The sequence below is a fragment of the Harpegnathos saltator genome, unplaced genomic scaffold (genome assembly GCF_003227715.2).
Source record: "Harpegnathos saltator strain DR-91 unplaced genomic scaffold, Hsal_v8.6 scaffold248, whole genome shotgun sequence".
Lineage (NCBI taxonomy): Eukaryota > Metazoa > Arthropoda > Insecta > Hymenoptera > Formicidae > Harpegnathos > Harpegnathos saltator.
The window spans coordinates 501,161-520,748 of record NW_020230037.1 but is presented as its reverse complement, the minus strand read 5'-3'; the positions used below and the strand labels follow the sequence as shown (position 1 = coordinate 520,748).

Genomic DNA, 19,588 nt, shown 5'->3' with positions numbered 1-19,588 from the left:
CACACAGACATAGACCTAATAATAGACAAATAGTCGTAGATTATTTTATACACTTGCTTCGGGGTATTTGAAAGCAAGTCTGACGCTGAGATTTCGCAGCACTTGACTGAGTCCAAAGAAAAACCGCTAACAAGGGAAGCTAGAGAACCCGGAAATTCAAAAAATTACGAAACTGCGTGGAAGTAAAGTAGTTCATCCGTAATGCAAAACTATTTTTTGTTCGTGCGGAATTCCAGTCTAAGGGGATGAAACCATCCTTCGAACGAAAAATTATTTCCATTTTTAGCGTATATCTTTTACATTATAACTTTATATCAACAAAATTGAAAAATTTTTGAAACCGCCCTCCTCCAATTTTTCAAAATCTGAATATACAGTTGCAAGGAATATGTGAAATATACTTTCACATAAACCATTTATGATACAACTTTCATGTAAATCATTTTTGCATATACCTCATATTTTAAAAGATATACGCTAAAAATTAAAATTATTCTTTTTTTTTTTTTTTTCGAAGATAGTTTCACCTCCTTCACCCTTTCAGACTGAAATTCCGCACAGACAAAAAATAGTTTTGCGCTACGGATGAAGTACTTTACTTCCACATAAAGTTTCAGAATTTTTTGAATTTCCGAGTTCCCTATGTTTCCTTGTAAGTAACTTTTTAATGAACTGATATTCTTCGAAAAAATTTGTTTTACGACAAAGGGACGTGAGGGATCTAAGAACTTATTTATGAGTCATCCAGGTTCCAGCGAAGGAGTCCGAGAAACGCGTATATGAGTCGCCCGAAACGAATGCGTTAATCATGTTACCGAAGTATACAATAAATGTTACTGCATTACATGAAACACGCGCGGCGGGGGGGATGTCGTCGGCCCACATGCGCGCGCAAAATTTTCCTAATCGTACACTTGTAGAGGCAAATACGACGAGAAGGAAGAGGAAGACAGCTCTGCATTCTGCAACTTTTTCTTCTCAACCTGCAAGCCACAAATTCTTCGCACGTACCTCCTTCCTCCCCCTTTTTTATCGCACCCGCAAAACGCCAGTCGTAATTTTTGGGCCGTAAAATCCGTCAAGTTCGAGACGCTCGCCCCGCGGCCTGGAATAAAACGCGTCTTCGCCGACACTTGAAACATTCACGCGCGTAGAAATACTTGGCGATCCTCCTCCGCCCCGACTTTGTTCGTTCGCCCCTCTGCCCTTCGGCCGGCCAGCGTTAAGCCCGTGTCACACTACGGATTGAAGATCAAGCATTGCGGATTGAAGATTAAATTTCGACAAATCAACCAACTTCGGTTTTGATGTGCTCTAATCCGATTGGTCAAATTTCAATCTTCAATCCGCAATCCTTGATCTTCAATCCGTAGTGTGACACGGGCTTAAGTCACCGCGCGCGCACGAAGCCGCAGTGTGTGTTTTACCGTGACTTCTCGTTAAACATTCGCACGACGTCTCCCTCGGGACTTCCACGCGGCGGTCTCGAATTACGTCACGTGCGCGTGAGCCGTTGCCCGCGGCCCCGGTTTAGAGGCTTGCATCTTTAACCCCTTCCGTGGCAGAGCAAAATTCAGTAAAAAGCACTGAAACCACCCCACAAAAAATGACGGGGCGGATTTTTTCAATAATTTGTATACTTCCGTTTTTTTTTTGGTCGCCTAAGCCGAATTTGAGGTCAAAATATAGAAATTCACTAAATGTTTAACCGTGCCACTTACGGCCACGGTTTTGGCTGGACGCACCGGTGCGTCCGTGCCACGGAAGGGGTTAAGTCGTCCTCCGTGTCGAGATCCGAACTTCCGCTCGCCGCGGCCAACTCTCGCTTCCACGGATCCTGCTTCACCCTTTCCTCTCCTTCGACGTCACTTCGCGCATGAGATGAATTCTCGGCCCACGAGAGAGAGAAAGAGAGAGAGAGAGAGAGAAAGTCCCAGATCGCTCGCTTACCCGCGTGATTGCTTCCTTTCAATTGATCCTTTCAAGACGATTGATCCTTTCAAGACGATTTTTTGTCTTTAAATTCCAATCGTTTTGTTGAAATATTTATCTGTAGATGCGATCACTAATCAACGTTTCACCAAACATTTTTTAATATATTAATATATTACTAAGTTTTTTAATATATTAATTTTAGATTCCTCACGCTTTTTTCTGTCGTAAAATACGATTTGATGTGTCACGATGTTAAAAACCCGTCTACTCTTAAATTGCTGTACGTAACTTTGATTTGTCTCCATCTTGAACATGCGTATTGTGGTCGACCTATTTATATAAAACAGATTGAATCTATTTAGCATAAGTTCACTAGATTTATCTCGTTCAGGCTAGGTCATTCCATGAGCGTTCCCCCGTGATCACGACTATTCTCAAATGCTGCGACTTCGGACTTTACAAACACTGGGATGTCGCAGATATCTAACGGATGCTAAGTTCCTTTATAATATTCCTTTATAATAAATAGCAATATAGAGACTGTCCAGAGAGATTGCTCTTTCTACTCACACACCGATAAATTTTAATGCGTGTTCAAAATCTGTCAGATCAGCTCCGCTTTTTAAACCTCTTTTTTATATAAGTCTAATTTACTTTTTATAGACGTTATTATCCGTATCTGTTGCCACTCATGTCAGTTTCTGATGTCTCGTGACTCCTTTGCGCGGTTCGTAGAGTGTCTAAAACGCCTGTGTTAAATGACTTATAACCATGTTTTTTGTGTATCTGTCTGCTTAATTTAATATAATTTCATATTGTATTTCTTATTTTTTGTCGTACTTTCATATTTATGTTATTAATTTCGTACATTTTTAATTTTTCTTGACGTCTCGCGCAAATCAACATTGCATTTCACCTTTGTATGCTAAAATAACTCTGGCATCCGTGAATAAATTAATAATAATAATAATGAATACATTTTCTCGAAAAATGTCAGTTTTACTAAAAAGTTATTTAGCAGTTTTTCTTCGGACTCAGTCAAATGCCGCGAGATTTCAGCGTCAGACTCGGCTTCAAATATCCCGAGGTGAATGTGTAAAATAATCTATGACTATTTGTTTATTATTAGATCAATGTGTGTGTGTATGCGCGCGCGCGTGACCGTTATTAACTATTATTATATCTACGACTTTATGATGACTTTGTATTAATATATTAAAATATTAATAATTATATCAGACTATAGGGGGGGGGAGGGGGCAAGAGAGAGATACCATTAATACATAGTACAAAGTGATACATTTTAACACCAAAAGCAATAAAAATTCAGAGTATCAGTCTTCTTGAGACATCTGGTGGCATATATACATGTACGTACCGGTCGGCTTGAAGGGGTTAAAACACACACATGCTTCGTAAACCGGTTCTCGGGCGTGATTTTGAGGAGCAGTCTCTCGAAACGCGACCGATTCCGCTCCATTATCCGTTTCTGTCAGTGCGAACGTCGCGTGCGCAACATTGTAGAATAATTAGAGGAGCGTGTTTGGTGTTCGCTGTGTGTCTCGGAGAGGCGTCTGGAAATCACTCGTGATTTCCTGCGATGACACCTAATCCGCGAGGCGGAGGCGCGAATCACGCGGAGTCGGACGAACGAAGTCGTAGCGTACGGATTGATGATGGCGGCTGTGCGTGCATGTGTGTGCGTGTGTGTGTGTGTTGTGTTTATCCCCGCTCACCCAATTACTTCGCGATTCACTGTTACACGCGCGCGGGCGTCTTTACTGCAGCCGACGCGGCGCGTTTAATTACTCTCTTTCACGAGGCGCACGTCAGTCCCCGAAGCGCATCGCTATTCTTGGAACTTTGCGCCTCTCGGCTTCATTATAAAAGCGTTTCGGCGGAGCACACGCCGAGCACGTCGTGACTCGCGCGCGCGCGCGCGACGTTGCGATCAAAGTTTGCGCGGATATAATCGAGTATTGACTATTAAAAAACTCCCCGGGAGCCTGAGCCCCCCCGTCCCCTCCCTGCCTCCGCGCGAACCCACCTAGCGCGGAAGGATCTGCGCCGACGCTCCCGGGGGCACCTCGCGAGGAAATTTGCGCCCCTCCGTCGGAGGGATGAAGTCGCTCGAATCAAGGCCGTTAACCCCGCCGGTGAAGACCACCGCGCCCTGAGCGGGCTCGCGCGCGTCTACCTCTTCTTGCCGCCGCCCCCTGCTCGCCTTATCGGCTGACCGGACGATAACAGCGGCGCGAGGCGAGATTAGTCCGCTAACTCGGATCAGAGCTTGAACCGTATAGTAACGGATCCGTATAGTAACGGCGGGAATCGCTCCTTTCGACACTTCCGCTCCCACGTTCGGTTTCACGCGCTACCGCGATAAGATCGAACACACTCGTGTATGGAACGTCGTGCGCGCTCAGCTCCGCCCGTATAATAACCGTCACGCCGGTTACGCGAGTTTCACTCGCTCGGAGCTCCGAACTTCGCGAGAGAGAGAGAGAGAGAGAGAGAGAGAGAGAGAGAGACGAGCCGCCTGATTTTCACCTGACTTCTCATGGCCAAAGGCGCGCGTGGACGACCCGCGTCGATTCGCGCGCGATTCAGCCGTTTTATCCGTTTTATTACACTGTAAGAAATGGTGTTTTAAATTTAACATATTTCATGTGCCAACTCAAATCACCCACTCTCATTTATGTGTTAATTTAACGTGCACAAGCAAATATGTTAAAAAGTTACACGCATATTATGTGAAAAATTTAACATTCGAATGCCGTCAAGAATCACAGTTTGTGTTGAATTGCGATACAATGAGTGCTCAACTTCATTCAGCACTTGGGAAAAGTAATGATCTATGATTTGATGAAATGAAAATGTTAGATTGACATAATCTGTGTTAAAAATCCAATCTTTATACAATATGATAACTGTTATAATGAGAAAATTAACACATTTTAGGTGTTGACTTTAACGTATAAAATATGTCAGAGTCAAGAATTCATTTACATATAAATTGTGTTACTTTAACATTTGAAAATGTTATTTTAACACTTGAGAATAGTTGATCTTAATTTAACACGAGAAAGTCTAAGTAACACAACAACGATATGTTAAATTGACACACGACTGGTGTGTACAAAATTTAACACAAAACTTTTTCTGCACACGCAAAATTTTAACAAAAATACGAAACGTTTTTAACTGTGCAGGTGTACAAATGAACAATCCAAATTTTTCAGCTAGGTTCAAGGTTTATTTGATAAGAGAAAGCAAAACAAATTTGTCAATCAAAGTATTCGCCGTTGTTTTCTACAAAGCGTCGTCTACAATGGCAGTAAGCAGTAAGAAGTAAGCGTAAGCGGTAAGAAATAAACCAATCACAGTCGATTGTGACAACAATAATCAACTGCGGTTGGTCCATTTCTTACTGTCCACGCTTCTTCCTGCTTCTTACTGCTTACTGCCATTGTAGACGACGCTTAAGCCATCTTTTTCAGACAGCTGATGAATTCCATGTGGGAAACATTGTGTAACTTTGGTGTCACGATAAAGTCATCAAGCCTGATGATGTCTTTTGTCGCAGGAGCGATGTGTGGCCTAGCGTTAACCGCGCAACAATTTCACAGGACGTTCTCCTTTGCCGCTATACGGGCGTTTTCGTTCCAATTCTCCGCTCAAACGGATTAATTGCTGTTGGTAGCGGTAATTGTTTCATTCGGTTTTAGCTGATAATAAATCACGCCCTTCATATACCACCGAATGCAGAGCGGAATCTTCTTGCCGAAGTGTTTTGGCTTTGCGACCGATGTTGCGACGGTTCGCCGGGATTTACTCATGACTTTCTGCGTTTCGGATTGTCATAGAGTATCCACTTCTCATCGCCCGTAACGATCTTCCGCAAGAAAAACTTCCTACGCTGCTTATCGAGAAGAGAAAAGCACACTGCCATTCGTGGATTTCTGTTGGCTTCGGTGAATTCATGCGGAACCCATTTTCCTTCTTTCTGAATCTTCCCCATCTCTCTCGTGTAGACGTTTGGAAATAGTTTGTTGCGTTATTCCTAACCGCTCCGCAAGCTCTTTTTGCGTCTGTGCTGAATTCTCAGCGAGCAGTTGCTCCAAATCATTGTTACCGCACTTCCGAGGGTCTCCAGGAGACGTTCTTTGTCCGACTGAAATCGCCGCTTTGAAACCGTCTAAACCAAAATGCATGCTATATCATACGATACAACACCTTCGCCGAGAAAGGAATAAATCGAAATTCGCATGCTCCTGCAGCATTTTTCCCTTGTTGGGATTCGTAAAGAATGCAGTGTCGGATATGCACCACCTTATCTGTTGCCATTTTTCACTCTACTGAGCTGAATAATTTTTGAGGTTATGTTGAGCCTTCCGCCATACTGAATGTAATTTTTAACAGCTATTTTCAATAGCTATATGTCGACATACTACATAACCGTAAAAGAGCGGGAAAGTGTGATTATTTGATTGAAAATTAATTGACAAAATTTGATTATTTGACTTAATTTCTTAGCCGGTTAAGAGAGTTTGGATTATTCATTTGTACGCCTAATATAATCGTATTCCTGCACCGAAAAAATCGTATTCTTAATTTTAGAAAAATTCCCTCTAAAGCTTTCTTCTAATCGAATATTGTAAAAAGTTCAGAATATTCCCCTCTAAAAGTCTTTTATTTAGAATAACATCTAAAATAAAAAAAATATTCTAAAATATATATATATATATATTTCGTCGCCAGTTGGTTGACGAACGACACTCGCGCTCGCGCATGCGTAAACTATAGTCTACGCAGCTTTTATTGCGTTGCCGTATCGTGTCCTGAACGTGTCCTGAACGTGTCCTGACGTGTTTCGAAGGAAGTCTAATCTAGTGATGTAGTGCTGAAACATGGGAGAAATGAAAAAGTGGCTGCTTGAACATAATTTATCGGAATTAGTCTGCCGTTTTGAAAGTAAGTACGAATTATTGAAAAAGTGTATGAGTATTACGTAACCTAGACTGAAATGATTCGTCAAAATAATAGCGAAACAACGTTGAAACGATGTCTATGTTGTTTCGACACGATGACGTTTCTGACTGAGAAGTACCGATGCACACTCAAACCTCGTCGATAGTCTATCCAACAGCCGAGCGTGTGTCGCCACGTGAATACAACGTGCATTCCACGTGGATTCGACGTACGTTTTTGTGAGGCTACTACTATTTATCCATATTAGAGGGATATTCTAACTCTTATTAGAATATCTCATTGGAATATTTTCTTATACTTATATTAGAGGGAAATCCTCTCTTTTTTATAATATATACTTGGCGCGTATTTTAGTGGCAAATACTCTATACTTTAGTTACTTTTCTATAATGTAGAATAAAATTTTTCCGGGGTGCGTATTTCCTGCGCCATTCGCACGCCCGACGCGCGTTCGCTGAAAATCTCTGATTGAACCCTTCAATCGACGCAAAGGGTAGGCAGCTAGGGCAGCGGAGACGGGCAAGGAGGGAGGCAACGTTTCCGCTCGTAAACAAGGTCCCAAAATGCGACGGATACGCGTGAAGATATCTCGGACAAAATAGCGAAACTTCCGGCGAGCGGGGGGGGGAGGGCGCTCGTCCGTTGCGAATGTGGTATCCGGGATTTTCAGTTAGGGACGGCGGCCCAGGTGCGACCACGTATACCCTGCGACCGGATGTAACGAGCGTCCCTCTGTATAAAATTACGGGCAGGTGTGAAAACGAAAAGTCGCTAATGAAAAGCGCACGTTGAGAGGAGAGAGAGAGGGAGAGGGGGAGAGGCGTTTGGCCGGTGCGCCGCGCGGCTTGTCTCGTTTACAAAAGGAAGCATCGCGTCGCAATTAGCGTTCAGTGCGCAGAGAAGCGAAATACACGACGGATGGGACGTGAGTCTTTTATTTTAATCGTACACGCGTTATATCCTCTCGAGGAGGCGAGTGCCGTCGTTGGCGAGGGAACCTCTCTCATCCCGAAAGTATTGTCGTACGCTCGACGTTCGCCAATAGCCGATAAGCAGCGAAGGGCTCGCATATCCCAGAATAAATGTTGGCGTTTGCCAGTATGCGGCATATTCGATAAGGTTTTGTCGGTCATTGATTCGAGGAATGAGGCTTCGCCGTGTACATATTTAGATTGATCGCAAGGAGGACGTCGTTGCCAAAGGAAATGAGGGCACGTACCAGACCGCGCGTCGTGGAGTATTGACTTTGATTTAGAAAGCGAAGTTTCGAACGTGTGCGAACATGTATAGATGTATACATACGTACCTATACATACATACATATATATATATATATATATCCTCGCTACCTCTCCGTGCAAAATTTATAGGGCTGCAAGATTTAAGGGAATAGTTTGGCGATCCGCACATTTCGCGCAACTTCTCGTGTCGGACATTGAAAATTCCGGAATATCGCCGGATTATAAATCTCGCCGTCGTGTCGGCGCCGCGGTGATTAAGTTCAAGGAAACGGAATATTTTTCTCCCTTTTGTGTCCTCTTCCCCCTTCCAGTACAATATCAGATTGCATGACGTATTGTTCCTCGCTCCGACGCTTCCGAGCGAAGCGAAGAACCGAGAAATTTCCGCGAGAGAGATTTCGAGAGGCACGTCGACCTCTCCGCCGTCAGACGCGTCGCGCGAGACTCGCGCTTTACCTCGTGCCGGTTCTTACCGACGGTCTTTCTGCACTTTCCACCATCGGTACGATATCCTACCTGCCGCGCGTCGCACGTACCCGGTGGGAAAAGAATAGCCGAGAGAGCCCGAGAGAGAGAGAGAGAGAGAGAGAGAAAGAGAGAATCGATTTCTGAACAGTCTTTCGCCCCGTTGATGTTTCAGCGAGCAGTCGACGCCGCATCGCCATCTGCCTGGGACTCTGCGAGGTACCCTGAGCCATTCTCATAATCACCTCCATCATCACCACCACCACAACCATCCTCACAGACATGAACAACAACCACCACCTCCGCCGCCGCCGACGACGTATCGCACACCTCCACCGCCACCGCCAGCCTCGAGTTACATCACGATGCAGCGCGGCTGCGCTCTGCATTCGAGGTGAGTCACACCCGGTATATGCCGTCGTCGTCGTCGTCGTCGTCGTCGTCGTGTACACACGCAAGTTCAGAGGACTGGCGCAAATTTGCCGCCGCTTCGTTGGCCGAGACATCGAGGAAACAGCTCGACTCGGTGTCTCTTTTCCTCCTCCCTCTCTTCTCTCTTTCTCTCTCTCTCTCTCTCTCTCTCTCTCTCTCTCTCTCTCTCTCTCTCTCTCTTTCTTGAAAGAGATTAATGCGGATCTCACAAGTCACATCGCGACGAAAAAATGCATCCTGGCTTTGCGGCGAGATGCATCTCTCAGACACGAGAGCGCACCCGAGCTTCTTCACGGAGCTCTTCTGTATCTTCACTTTCTGATGGGATTTATGCTTCCTATTGAAACGAGGCTGGCTTCTTTCTCCAACGTTACCGTCGAACCGTCGATTCCGCCTATTTCCTTCTTTCTCCTTCCGTTCTCTCTCTCTCTCTCTCTCTCTCTCTCTCTCTCTCTCTCTCTCTCTCTCTCTCTCTCTCTCTCTCGCAACTATCAAGCGAATGCTTTTTGATTCCCATCATTATAATTGCGATGAAGTCTCTGTGCAATAAAGGGAGGGAATAGACGAGTCGGAGCAAGGGCGGCGTATCTGTTTTAACGTGTTGGTTATGCATACTACCGCAAGCTATGCTTTGGTAAAAGAGATAGGGAGGTAGGAGGGGAGGGGGAGTGGGAAGGGAGAGAGAAATGTGCAAATGTTGAGCCCCGCTCCTCTCTCCTCGTCCTGCCGCGAAACGTACTTGCTATTCAAAGCAACACCGCGGTCTGACATGGGAACACAGGCGGATTGATCGAAGTTCGTGCTCCTTTGGTTATTACGGCTCCTGCGATGATAGCACGGGAGGGGGGAGGGGAGTCTTTTATTTCGCGTCGCGGCGTTCGGTTAATGCGCCGCGGATGATCGATCGCGTCGCGTGTTCGGCAACGATCCATCCCGAGCGGGAACTTGCGTCCGCTAAGAAGGTTAGATTTTAATTACGACCTGGGTCACATCGCGCTGTAATATCCCGTTCTATTGTCGAGTACGATTCCTCCTCGGGGCGCAGCCGAAGCTCCGCATAGAGACGAGATCATTTGCCGCGTAATCAGCGCGCGCGGGGAATCGCTCATTCTCCCGTTTGCGACGGACGGCCGGCGCTTGAAAAAACGAGAGAGAGAGAGAGAGAGAGAGAGAGAGAGAGAGAGAGAGAGAGAGAGAATTCACCGAGGAAATTGCGAAGTAGCGAGTCAAAAATCGCCGCAGGACTCCGCTATCTCCCGCGAGCTCGGCCGCCCGCGCAATCGTCGCGCGATCTTCCGGAACGAGTTAATACGGTATTTACACGCGCGAACACGCCACCGGCGTGGAATCGCCGAAGCTGTACAGCCGAAAAAGGATTCTATTTGTAAAAGTGACTTTTCCCGTAGTCTCATATTCTAAGCGAAGCCGTTTACAAAAAAAGGATTCCTCTTTCGATGAAGCGATTAAAGTGAACGATTCATCTGGAATTTATTAGATATTATTCTAACTGTTTCCCTCTTATTTCAAGAGGATCTCCTCTTATATTAATTAATTTCCCTCTTATATCAGGAGGAACGCTTGTCGGCGTTTATTCCATCTACTTACACACACACACAGACACTTTTTTCCTCTACAATATGACGATCGTCGCCGCATTTGTTTTACGAATAACGTGTAGAGTAAAGGAGAAAAGAAGAAAGATCGTTATTCAGTTTGTTATTTTTCGCGGTTATTTTTCGCCATGAACGAAGTTCAAGAATTTTTGGAGAAAATAATTTAAGGACACATTGGCTCATATTCCCACGAAAATACACACGTATATCCATTTATCATATCGCGTTCCACAGTACATTAAATGCCATTTAGAGTACTTAAAATTATAAATTTATTTTCTTCCTACTTTTTCAGCAGAAAGTTAAAAAAATGTAACTAGAATTTTGTCCGGACAGTCTCATAATAATTGTCTCTCCTTTCCCTATAAAGAAATGTCTAGCCAATGAGAATAAAATACGGTAAGAATAAATAATAATCCTCTTAAGAGAAATTAAATAATAATATATAAGAGGAAATTTATATTAAAATCCATAAGATTTGCATTATACATATGACATATAATTTCTCTAATTTTAAGAATGATGTATTTATAATATTCCCCCTCTTAATTTTAGAGTAATCCTCTTGAGACCACATATAAAGGTAAAATCCTCTAAAATTGAAATGATTTCGCTTATTCCGAAATTACGTTTTTCGGGTAATAAACTTGCCCGAGCAGCTGAATTTTCTGTCACGAAACGTGCGCTCAGCCCTTAAAGGCTACCATCCAAGTTCACATCAAAATTACGTTAGCGCTGTCACGGCGATGAGATTTCATCCCGGCGTGTACCATTTTATTTTTCAAAAATAAGAAAAGTCAAGCAAATGCGACCAGATGTTTTATTATTATTATTATTATTAATATTAGGTGAAAGTAGAGAAGTTATATCGCTCGCAGCGGGTAATTTAACATTTAATGAGGGCGGAACAAAATTCGCATGAGGTGAAACTTCAGCCGTGGCGGCCTTTAAGAGCGACGTACGTCCCGGTTCGCCGCGAGCAATCTCCGTACTTCGCTTTGTACGAGACGGCGGCTTTTGAAATACACCCGGCGAGCTAAAAATCGGGATCGCGGCGCCGGGATTACGCAGGGATTCCCCGACACTCGTGCAAATTACGGCCGGTCGAGTCGTTGATGCAGCAGCGACCCGTACACCGGCAGCGGGACGAGCGGCCGGGGAATCCTCTTCGACCCCTGCGCGCCCCGATAAAGTAAATAAAGCGCTCTCGGTCCGTCGCCCTCGCCTTTCTCGGGCGCCATTTCAATAATCCCCGGACGGTACCCGCGCGTGGTTTCTCCTCGGCCTCGGCGACATCGACCTCAGCGAGGCCCGACCGAACGATTTCGCATCCTCCACACGCGCTGTCGACGACGGAGTTTCCGCGGCCGCTGCGCATTCTCCCGATGAAAATCCCTCCCCCTTCCATCCGGCGGCGTGTCATCCCTCGCGACTTTTCATCTCTCGACGCCGCCGCCGCGCTGTTGCGTTTTACGAGCGTCGCCCCGTTCCCGCGCGAGCGATATCTCGCCGACAACTCCGCGAAGATATCGGAAGCGCCGTTTAACGACCCGACCGAACGAGAGCTGTCGTCCGCTCGTAAAGCCGCCTGGCGTCCTCGCGAAATTAGATCGACGTAGGGCGCGTTAAACGCGAAAGTGACAAAAATCCCGGGAGTTTGGAAAAAAAGTGCCGGACCAAGTTGTCCCCCTCTGTCTCCCGCCGTCGTCGAACTCGAACGGCCGCTTCGAGAGAGAGAGAGAGAGAGAGAGAGAGAGTTTCCCGAGAGCGCGAGCGGCTCTCGCGTTAAATCCCGCGCGCAGCGCGTCAGAATTTTTGCCGGACGGACGTACCGTAAACTCGTCGTTGGGATACCCGTAGCAGCTTTCCCAACTTCTTAACCGCCAAGTTTCGCCGTAACTCACACGACCGACGTCGTCTATGAGACGCCCGCGCGAGACGCGCACGCCGGCAGAGGCGACGTGGTGCCGCGACGTTATCGTGTCGTGGCCAGAATCCCGATTACGCCGCGAAAGAGACAGAGAGGAGGGAGGGGGGGTAGAGGGGAGAACGCGATATATCGATTCCACGCGAGATCGAGACGCGTGCGCACGTGCGTAATGACGCGAATAATGACAGTCAATTAGGCTAATAGGTCCCAATAAGCACCACGTCCGTGGGCGTGCTCTTCGACTACGCGCGTGTACCCTGGAATTTAATCCCCCAAGCTCGAATTCAGATTCCCTCGTAACGTAATTTCATCCCTGACGGCCATGTGTCTCATGTGCGTCTAATAAGCGCGCGCGCGCGCGCGGAGGCAGTACGGATAAATGAAGAACAAAGATAGGCGGCGGAAGGACACAGGACAGGAGAACCACTTTGATTAATGTCCCCCGCGCGCGCACGTGAGACTAGCAAATCAGATTACACGCTCTCGCGAGCGAGCGAGCGAGCGTTTGCGCGAGCCGCGGACAAACGTGAGCTCGTAATTAATTTTTATCCGGGTCATCCCGACTTCTTCCTCGCGGCGCGGTTTCGCTTTTTAATTGCCGCCTCGGCCTGTGTGAAATCAGATTCCCAGTTGCTGGACAAGGAGGCGAGGGAGGGCGGGGGGGAGGGGATAGGTTTAACAACAGGCTATTGAAGTACGCGCGGCATATGTTTATCTTTTTGTTGATATATATGTATATATATATAACGGAATGTACGAAAGCGGATTACGCCACCTTAGCTTGTTCTATTATGCGTGTAATAAAACATAGCTGAGTAAAAGTGTCTGAAAATTGCCGGAAAGAAGTCGTGATAGTGCATCAAATGGCTCCGCTAAAGTAAGCATACGAAAATATAATGTGATTTTCTGTAAAAATCAATTTCAAAAGCCTGTATAAAAAGATGTGTCACTTTTGATTATTTTCAACTGAATTTGCTTCTAAATGATTACTAACCTATGAAGGGGGTGACATTGTGTCTTATAATATGATAAAATGAGATATTTTTGGGTAGTAATATAAAGTGTTTTAGTTTTGTACGATTAAAATATAATAAAAGATGATAAAAAGATATAGTATTATAGAGTTATATGGTTTTTATATAATATAATATAGAGTGGCGTCATTTGGTACGTAATCAGTGACGTAAATTGGGACCTACAATTTCGGTGGGTGTAATTCGGGACATTTGCAGTTCACGCTTAATTCTTTTATATACATAAATAATCTTGTTTATTTCTAATTTGTATATGTGTTCTCGCTAATTTACAAAGCAATAACTTTTAATAAGATTTATAGTCTTACCTCTTTGACGCCTCTTTACCTTTCCAAAAGTAAACTCTCAAAAATTAGTCTTTGCTTAAATTGGCGTAATTCGGTACGTTTACCTTAAAATTAATGGCGCCACGTCTGCACATCTCCGCGCAAAAACTGGGATATTCCAGTCCCTGTCGGGACGCGGTGCAAATATTGATTGATAATCGTTTGGCAACCCTGCTGGCGTCCGCGCGCTCTCACTTCGATCCGCCGCACAGTTTCAGCGCGCCAGAAATCCCGTCTATTCGCTAGACTGCCGAAACCGAATGCTGCACGCGGCGGACATTGTTGTACACGCAGTGCGCGCCGCAAGTTTATCCCCGCCGAAGCCGTCTCCAGTGCAACGGCGCCGACGGCCTCGTCGCGCCATTACTTTTCATCCCTTAGCCTCCCTCGCGTTTTTCCGTGTTCCGTCGGGGAGAAGTTCCTCGTGCCGTTCCGCCGCCGAGTGCGCTTCGGAGTTGGCGTGTTTCCTCTTTCTCCCTTCCTCGCTCCCTCTCTCTCTCTCTCTCTCTCTCCTCTCTCTCTCTCTCTCTCCTTCCTGCTCTGTGTTCTCCCGTTCTCGCATCTGCCGTCCCTTTCGCGATGATAAAAATAAATTCAATTGTTCCGTGTACGCACGGTAATAAGAGCTCCCGCGTTGCCGTTTGTTGACGGCAACGCCTCCTGCTCCTCGTTTGAATTTCGATTGTTTTGTATCCTTCCTGAAGACGCCATCGCGCTGCAAATTGCTCATTGAGAATCGCTCGAGTTATTTAGAGACGCGCGTGATGTTGTTTTTGGTGTATGAACGCTCACAGGTCGCCCCTTCGTAATTCTATCCGCCGTGACTGCTCGCGAGCTGTTTCGCACACACCCCATCACGGTGGAGCGAGCGTTGAGATAATGCGCGTTCGATGCGCCGGCGAGCTTGGATGTCGAAACTACCCCGCGGCGATTCTCCGCCGCGTTTGGAAGGCGCGCCAGCTTACGAATCAAAGGAGCTTGTGCGTCTCCGAAGCCCGAAATTCCGAAGGCGAAATTTCGCGTGTCAATTCGCGTCTCGAGGGACCGCGCGCGCGCGCGAGAGAGAGAGAGAGAGAGAGAGAGAAAGAGAAGAGGGGGAGAGCGGTGGTTGCGGAAACTATCCTGGAAACGCTGTTCGCTTTCTCTCTCTCTCTCTCTCTCTCTCTCTCTCTCTCTTCCTCTTTCTTTTTCTTTTCTCCTCTCGCGACGTTGACGCCGCGTCGTCGTTCGCCCTCGGTCTTTCTTCACGAGCGACCGATAACGCGTGATTAACACCCTCGTTATCCGTCACGCTCTCGGTGTGCTAAGATTTCCCGCCGCTGCCCCTTTTATCTCTCTCCGCCCAGAGCCAAAGTGGCTTTCGCTTGGCCTCGTGGAAATGTCGCTCGCGTCCCCATTTCCTCCCGTTTCTCCCGTTCGCCCCGTCGTCCTGCGGTGCCGTTCGTGCCGGAGTCCCACCTGTCGCCCCCGCGACCGATGAACGAGAGGGTGGGACGATGGCGAAGGAGAAAAATGCTCGCGACGAAATTACCGGCTGCGAGAGCCCCGGACGCCTCATCACTTCCTCCGCTTCGCTGGCGCGGTTTAACGCCGCCGGATTTCTCCGCCGAGCTGGCGCACAGTGGGACCAGATGACATTTTTTGTTTGAAAATTCTCTAGAGACCTGAATTTCTAACCGATCATCGACACCAATGGATGAGGTTGATCTTGAATAAATTCCAAAGAGATTTGTCTAGCCGAAATCGTGAAAAAAACTATCGATTCGGGGTTCATGGGTTTAGGGTTTGTCTTAAGAGTTTCGAGGCTCGAACTTAATGTTTTGTAGCTGAATATTCGACGTCGAGTATTATCAGGCTCTCGAGCTACGGCTAGATTGGGTTCTTGGGACTATTTGGAGCTCTTAATATGTACGGCTTGATGCATCCACGTGCTAAAAAGTTGTCGGATTAATAGATTCCTAGGTTGATGGGCTTAAGACTCCAAATCCCTCGATTTTGTGCTTAACGGGTCTATATTTGATGTTTTTGTAATTTAGGTTAAAGGTCATTCTACAATACGTGTCGTAAGTTGTAAAGCCGTAAGAATTGGCGAATCACAGTCGATTATTACAAAAATAATCGGCTAGTATAATTGGTCAGTTCTTACAACTTACAACACGTATTGTATTGGGTTGGCAACTAAGTGATTGCGGATTTTGTCGACAGATGGATTTTACACTTTCTTTTGTTTCATTAACGTGTTCAAAGTACCTAACCTAAATTTTTTTCTTATTGTTTGGACTTCTACCTTTCATTTGGTGCAAAAATTATATCGATTAGTTGTTTAGTTTTGTTTTTATCCCAATTTAAAAATGAAAGAGCAAGACGTGCACTTCAGACATATTTTATTGTATTATTTCCGAAAAGGCAAGAACGCATCGCAAGCACACAAGAAGTTATATGCCGTATATGGGAATGAAGCCTTGAAAGAAAGGCAGTGTCAAAATTGGTTTGCCAGATTTCGTTCTGGTGATTCTTCATTGAAAAATGCTCAACGATCTGGCCGTCCAGTTGAAGTCGATGAGACCCATATCAAGGCCATTATCGATTCAGATCGTCATAGCACAACACGTGATATTGCCGAGAAGCTCAATGTATCGCATACATGCGTTGAAAAAAATTTAAAGAAGCAAATTTAAAATTTTGAATTTTCATTCTTATTTAAAATCCGCAATCACTTAGTTGCCAACCCAATAGAATGACCTTAATGTGTTTCTGGTTCAAGATCGATAAATCTCGAGGTGTCTGTTGATTGGTTTCATAGTTTCAATCCGCTGAATACGCTATTAGATAGATAAGTGTCGAATAATGAGTATTTCACAAGTTTCTCGCGTTTAACGATAATTTTTCCTCTTTTGGGGCTAGTAATTCGAGAAAAAAAATTTTTTTTTTTTTGGCAAGACAGATCTCTTCGGAGTTTATTCAGGATCAACCTCATCCATTGATATCGATGATCGGTTGGAAATTCAGGTCTCTAGAGAATTTTCAACCAATCTGGCCCCACTGAGCGGCGGGGGCATTTTCCCGTCGTGTCTCTCTTCGTCGCGTCTGCCGCCGTTCGAAGTGCGAATCGAATCGGTCACGAAATCAGACGCGACAGCAGGACGCGAGACACAACCATCCATCGTGACTGCTCGGAAAAGCGGCCGATTATCATCGTCGCGGATCTCCGACGGCAGCACAAAACGTCGGTCGATACCGCGTGTGTCACTCCGTACGTGGCCAGTCTTTCAGCCAGCAAGTGACTTTTAAGAGAGAACGCGAACAATCGCGAAGGGGAACATGTGATACAAGCAGCGACGGACGTCGGCAATCTTTCGACCGAAGAGAGAAAAAGAGAAAGTCGAGAAATATTTTGACCTCGTGTTAACACATTTATCGCCATGACGGCTGTCTGTCACCGGTGGGGAGCATGCGAATTAATAAGTTAAATAAATAAATATTTTTGTGCGATTCAATACTACGATTCGGTTTAGTATTTCAATATTCTTTTTAATATTAACAACCTAAGCGGCGTGAGCGGAAAGTCTGTGGAAATATGCTCGGCGGGGTGAAACCACGTTAACCGTTCGATTCAGAAATTCAGCTCCGAAGGTGCGAAGAGAGCCAACAGCGAAACTCGAAGTGCAACATTGTACATGTGTTTTCCTAGTTCAATGACGAGCGGTTGATGAATCGCGGCCATTTTGTAGAATTGATACTCGATACTCAATTCCCAATACTTCTCATTAATTATTTGATATTGAGATAAACGGGTGAATTGAATAATTCTCAACGAGTGAGCTTCCTCCAGCGAGAGTAGAATTACACCAAGCGACTGTTCGTATAATCAAGGATAGTTGGTGTAACGTTGCATCTTGCGTCGCTCAGTGTTCCTTCCAGTACGACGAAATCCTCAGGGCTAATGTGAGGGCAAAATTCCGAGCCGGAATATCCGACGGCGACATCGACAGAGCGGGACGTTAATCGATAAGCGGACTTTTAAAGATGAACGCAGATGAGTACGCGCGCGGCGTCCGCAGGGCCGGCCGTAACGACGCAAGGACGCTCGACGACGGTCCTTTCTCATGGCGGAAGAATCGGCGTGAACGGGTTTATGGGGGCGCGCCAAAAGTTTGCGGCTTAGCCTAGCTTCCGCCCGTACGTCGAAAGCGGTGACGCCAAACTGCGCGATTGCGGCGCGACGCGCTTGTGCTTGTCGATGGCCAAAAACAGGCTAGAACCACCGTCAGCGGTCAGTCAGTGTTGCGTCAGTCATCAAATTCGCGACCGATCGATTGATCGACCCGCCGGCTTCAAGCCCGCCCCGCGTCTCAGCAGCCATTAAGGCGAGGAATTACATGCGCAAGGCCGTTTTCAAGACTGTTTTTACGAATTTTTTTAACAGAAACGGTAGAATCAATGGACTTGAAATTTTCACTATGTATTTATTAATGTCCAAAGTATAAAATAAATTTTATTGAGTCACAAGAACCGATTCAATTTGTAATTATAGATAAAAATGCAGACATCCGTTTGCGAGCTCTATGTTTGCTGCAATTCCAGGCCTCTCACTACTCTGAAACTAAAAAATAAGAACAATTTTTAAAATATACGGTTGCCATTATATTCATATTATAAATATGAAAATGAAGGCAATGAAACCTAGAAAGGAAAAATGTCTGTACAAAAAAATAAATATAGAAAATGAAACTTTCTTCAACTTGTAATCATATTTAAAAAAATGAATAAAATAAGATATAACTGTGTTCAAAGTAGGGACGAAAACTACGTGTCTGCTGTATATTGTGTAAAAATTTCAAGTTATTCGGTTCAGTAGTTTTTGCGTAATCGTATCGACAGTTTAACAAAATTATGTTTCCAGATATACGTGTTTGAAGTTTTATATTTTACTTTCCATATAGATAGTAACAAATTTATTGTATATTTTGAACATTAATGAATACACTGTGAAAATTTCAAGTTTATTGATCCTATCGGTTTTGTTAAAAAAATTCTTAAAAATAGCCTTAAAAAAGCTTTCTCCGTATACAATCCCCCCTTAATACATAAAAAAAAAAGGACTCGACGTGTTCTAAAAATATCATTTGATCCTTTATATTCTGAATTAATTTGCCCAAGACCTTATTAAATTTTTGTGCAATTAAATTATACAGCTTTCGGCATGTTATTAATACATAAGGAATAGGATAAATGAATTTCATGAAAATTTAATGATTAAATTTTAATTTACTTGCAAGTTTCGCCGGCAGGAACAGAGTAAGACGCAGAAAGAAAACTGTTTAGAAACATATGAACGTTTACATAGAGCGGTACTTTTAAGCACCGTCAACATATAAAAGGTAAGCTTAAAGCAGCTTAAAGTTACGTAAGCTGTACAAGAATATTTACATCGCCAGAAATTGTTTAGTAGGGCCACTAAAATTGGCTACAATAATCAACGTATAATTCTGGCATCTCGGAGATGCGTCAGCGTCCAAAATGACGGACGAAACAAATGACGTCTGTCAGACGTCTTTACGCGTCAAGGGATTAATTTTCATTCGCGAATCTATCGAAGCAACGTGCGCGCACGGGACGC

General features: G+C 45.0%; 1 protein-coding gene across 4 annotated transcripts in view; it reads left to right on the top strand.

Moving 5' to 3' along the window:
- The window catches only part of LOC105183037 (uncharacterized), a 212,729-nt gene that overhangs the window by 54,685 nt on the left and 138,456 nt on the right, over nt 1-19,588 (top strand). For all 4 annotated transcript variants that reach the window (XM_025298928.1, XM_025298922.1, XM_025298926.1 and 1 more), the window contains exon 2: nt 8,809-9,027. In XM_025298928.1, coding sequence (XP_025154713.1) covers nt 8,809-9,027 — 219 coding nt within the window. The remainder of the gene's footprint in view (nt 1-8,808; nt 9,028-19,588) is intronic.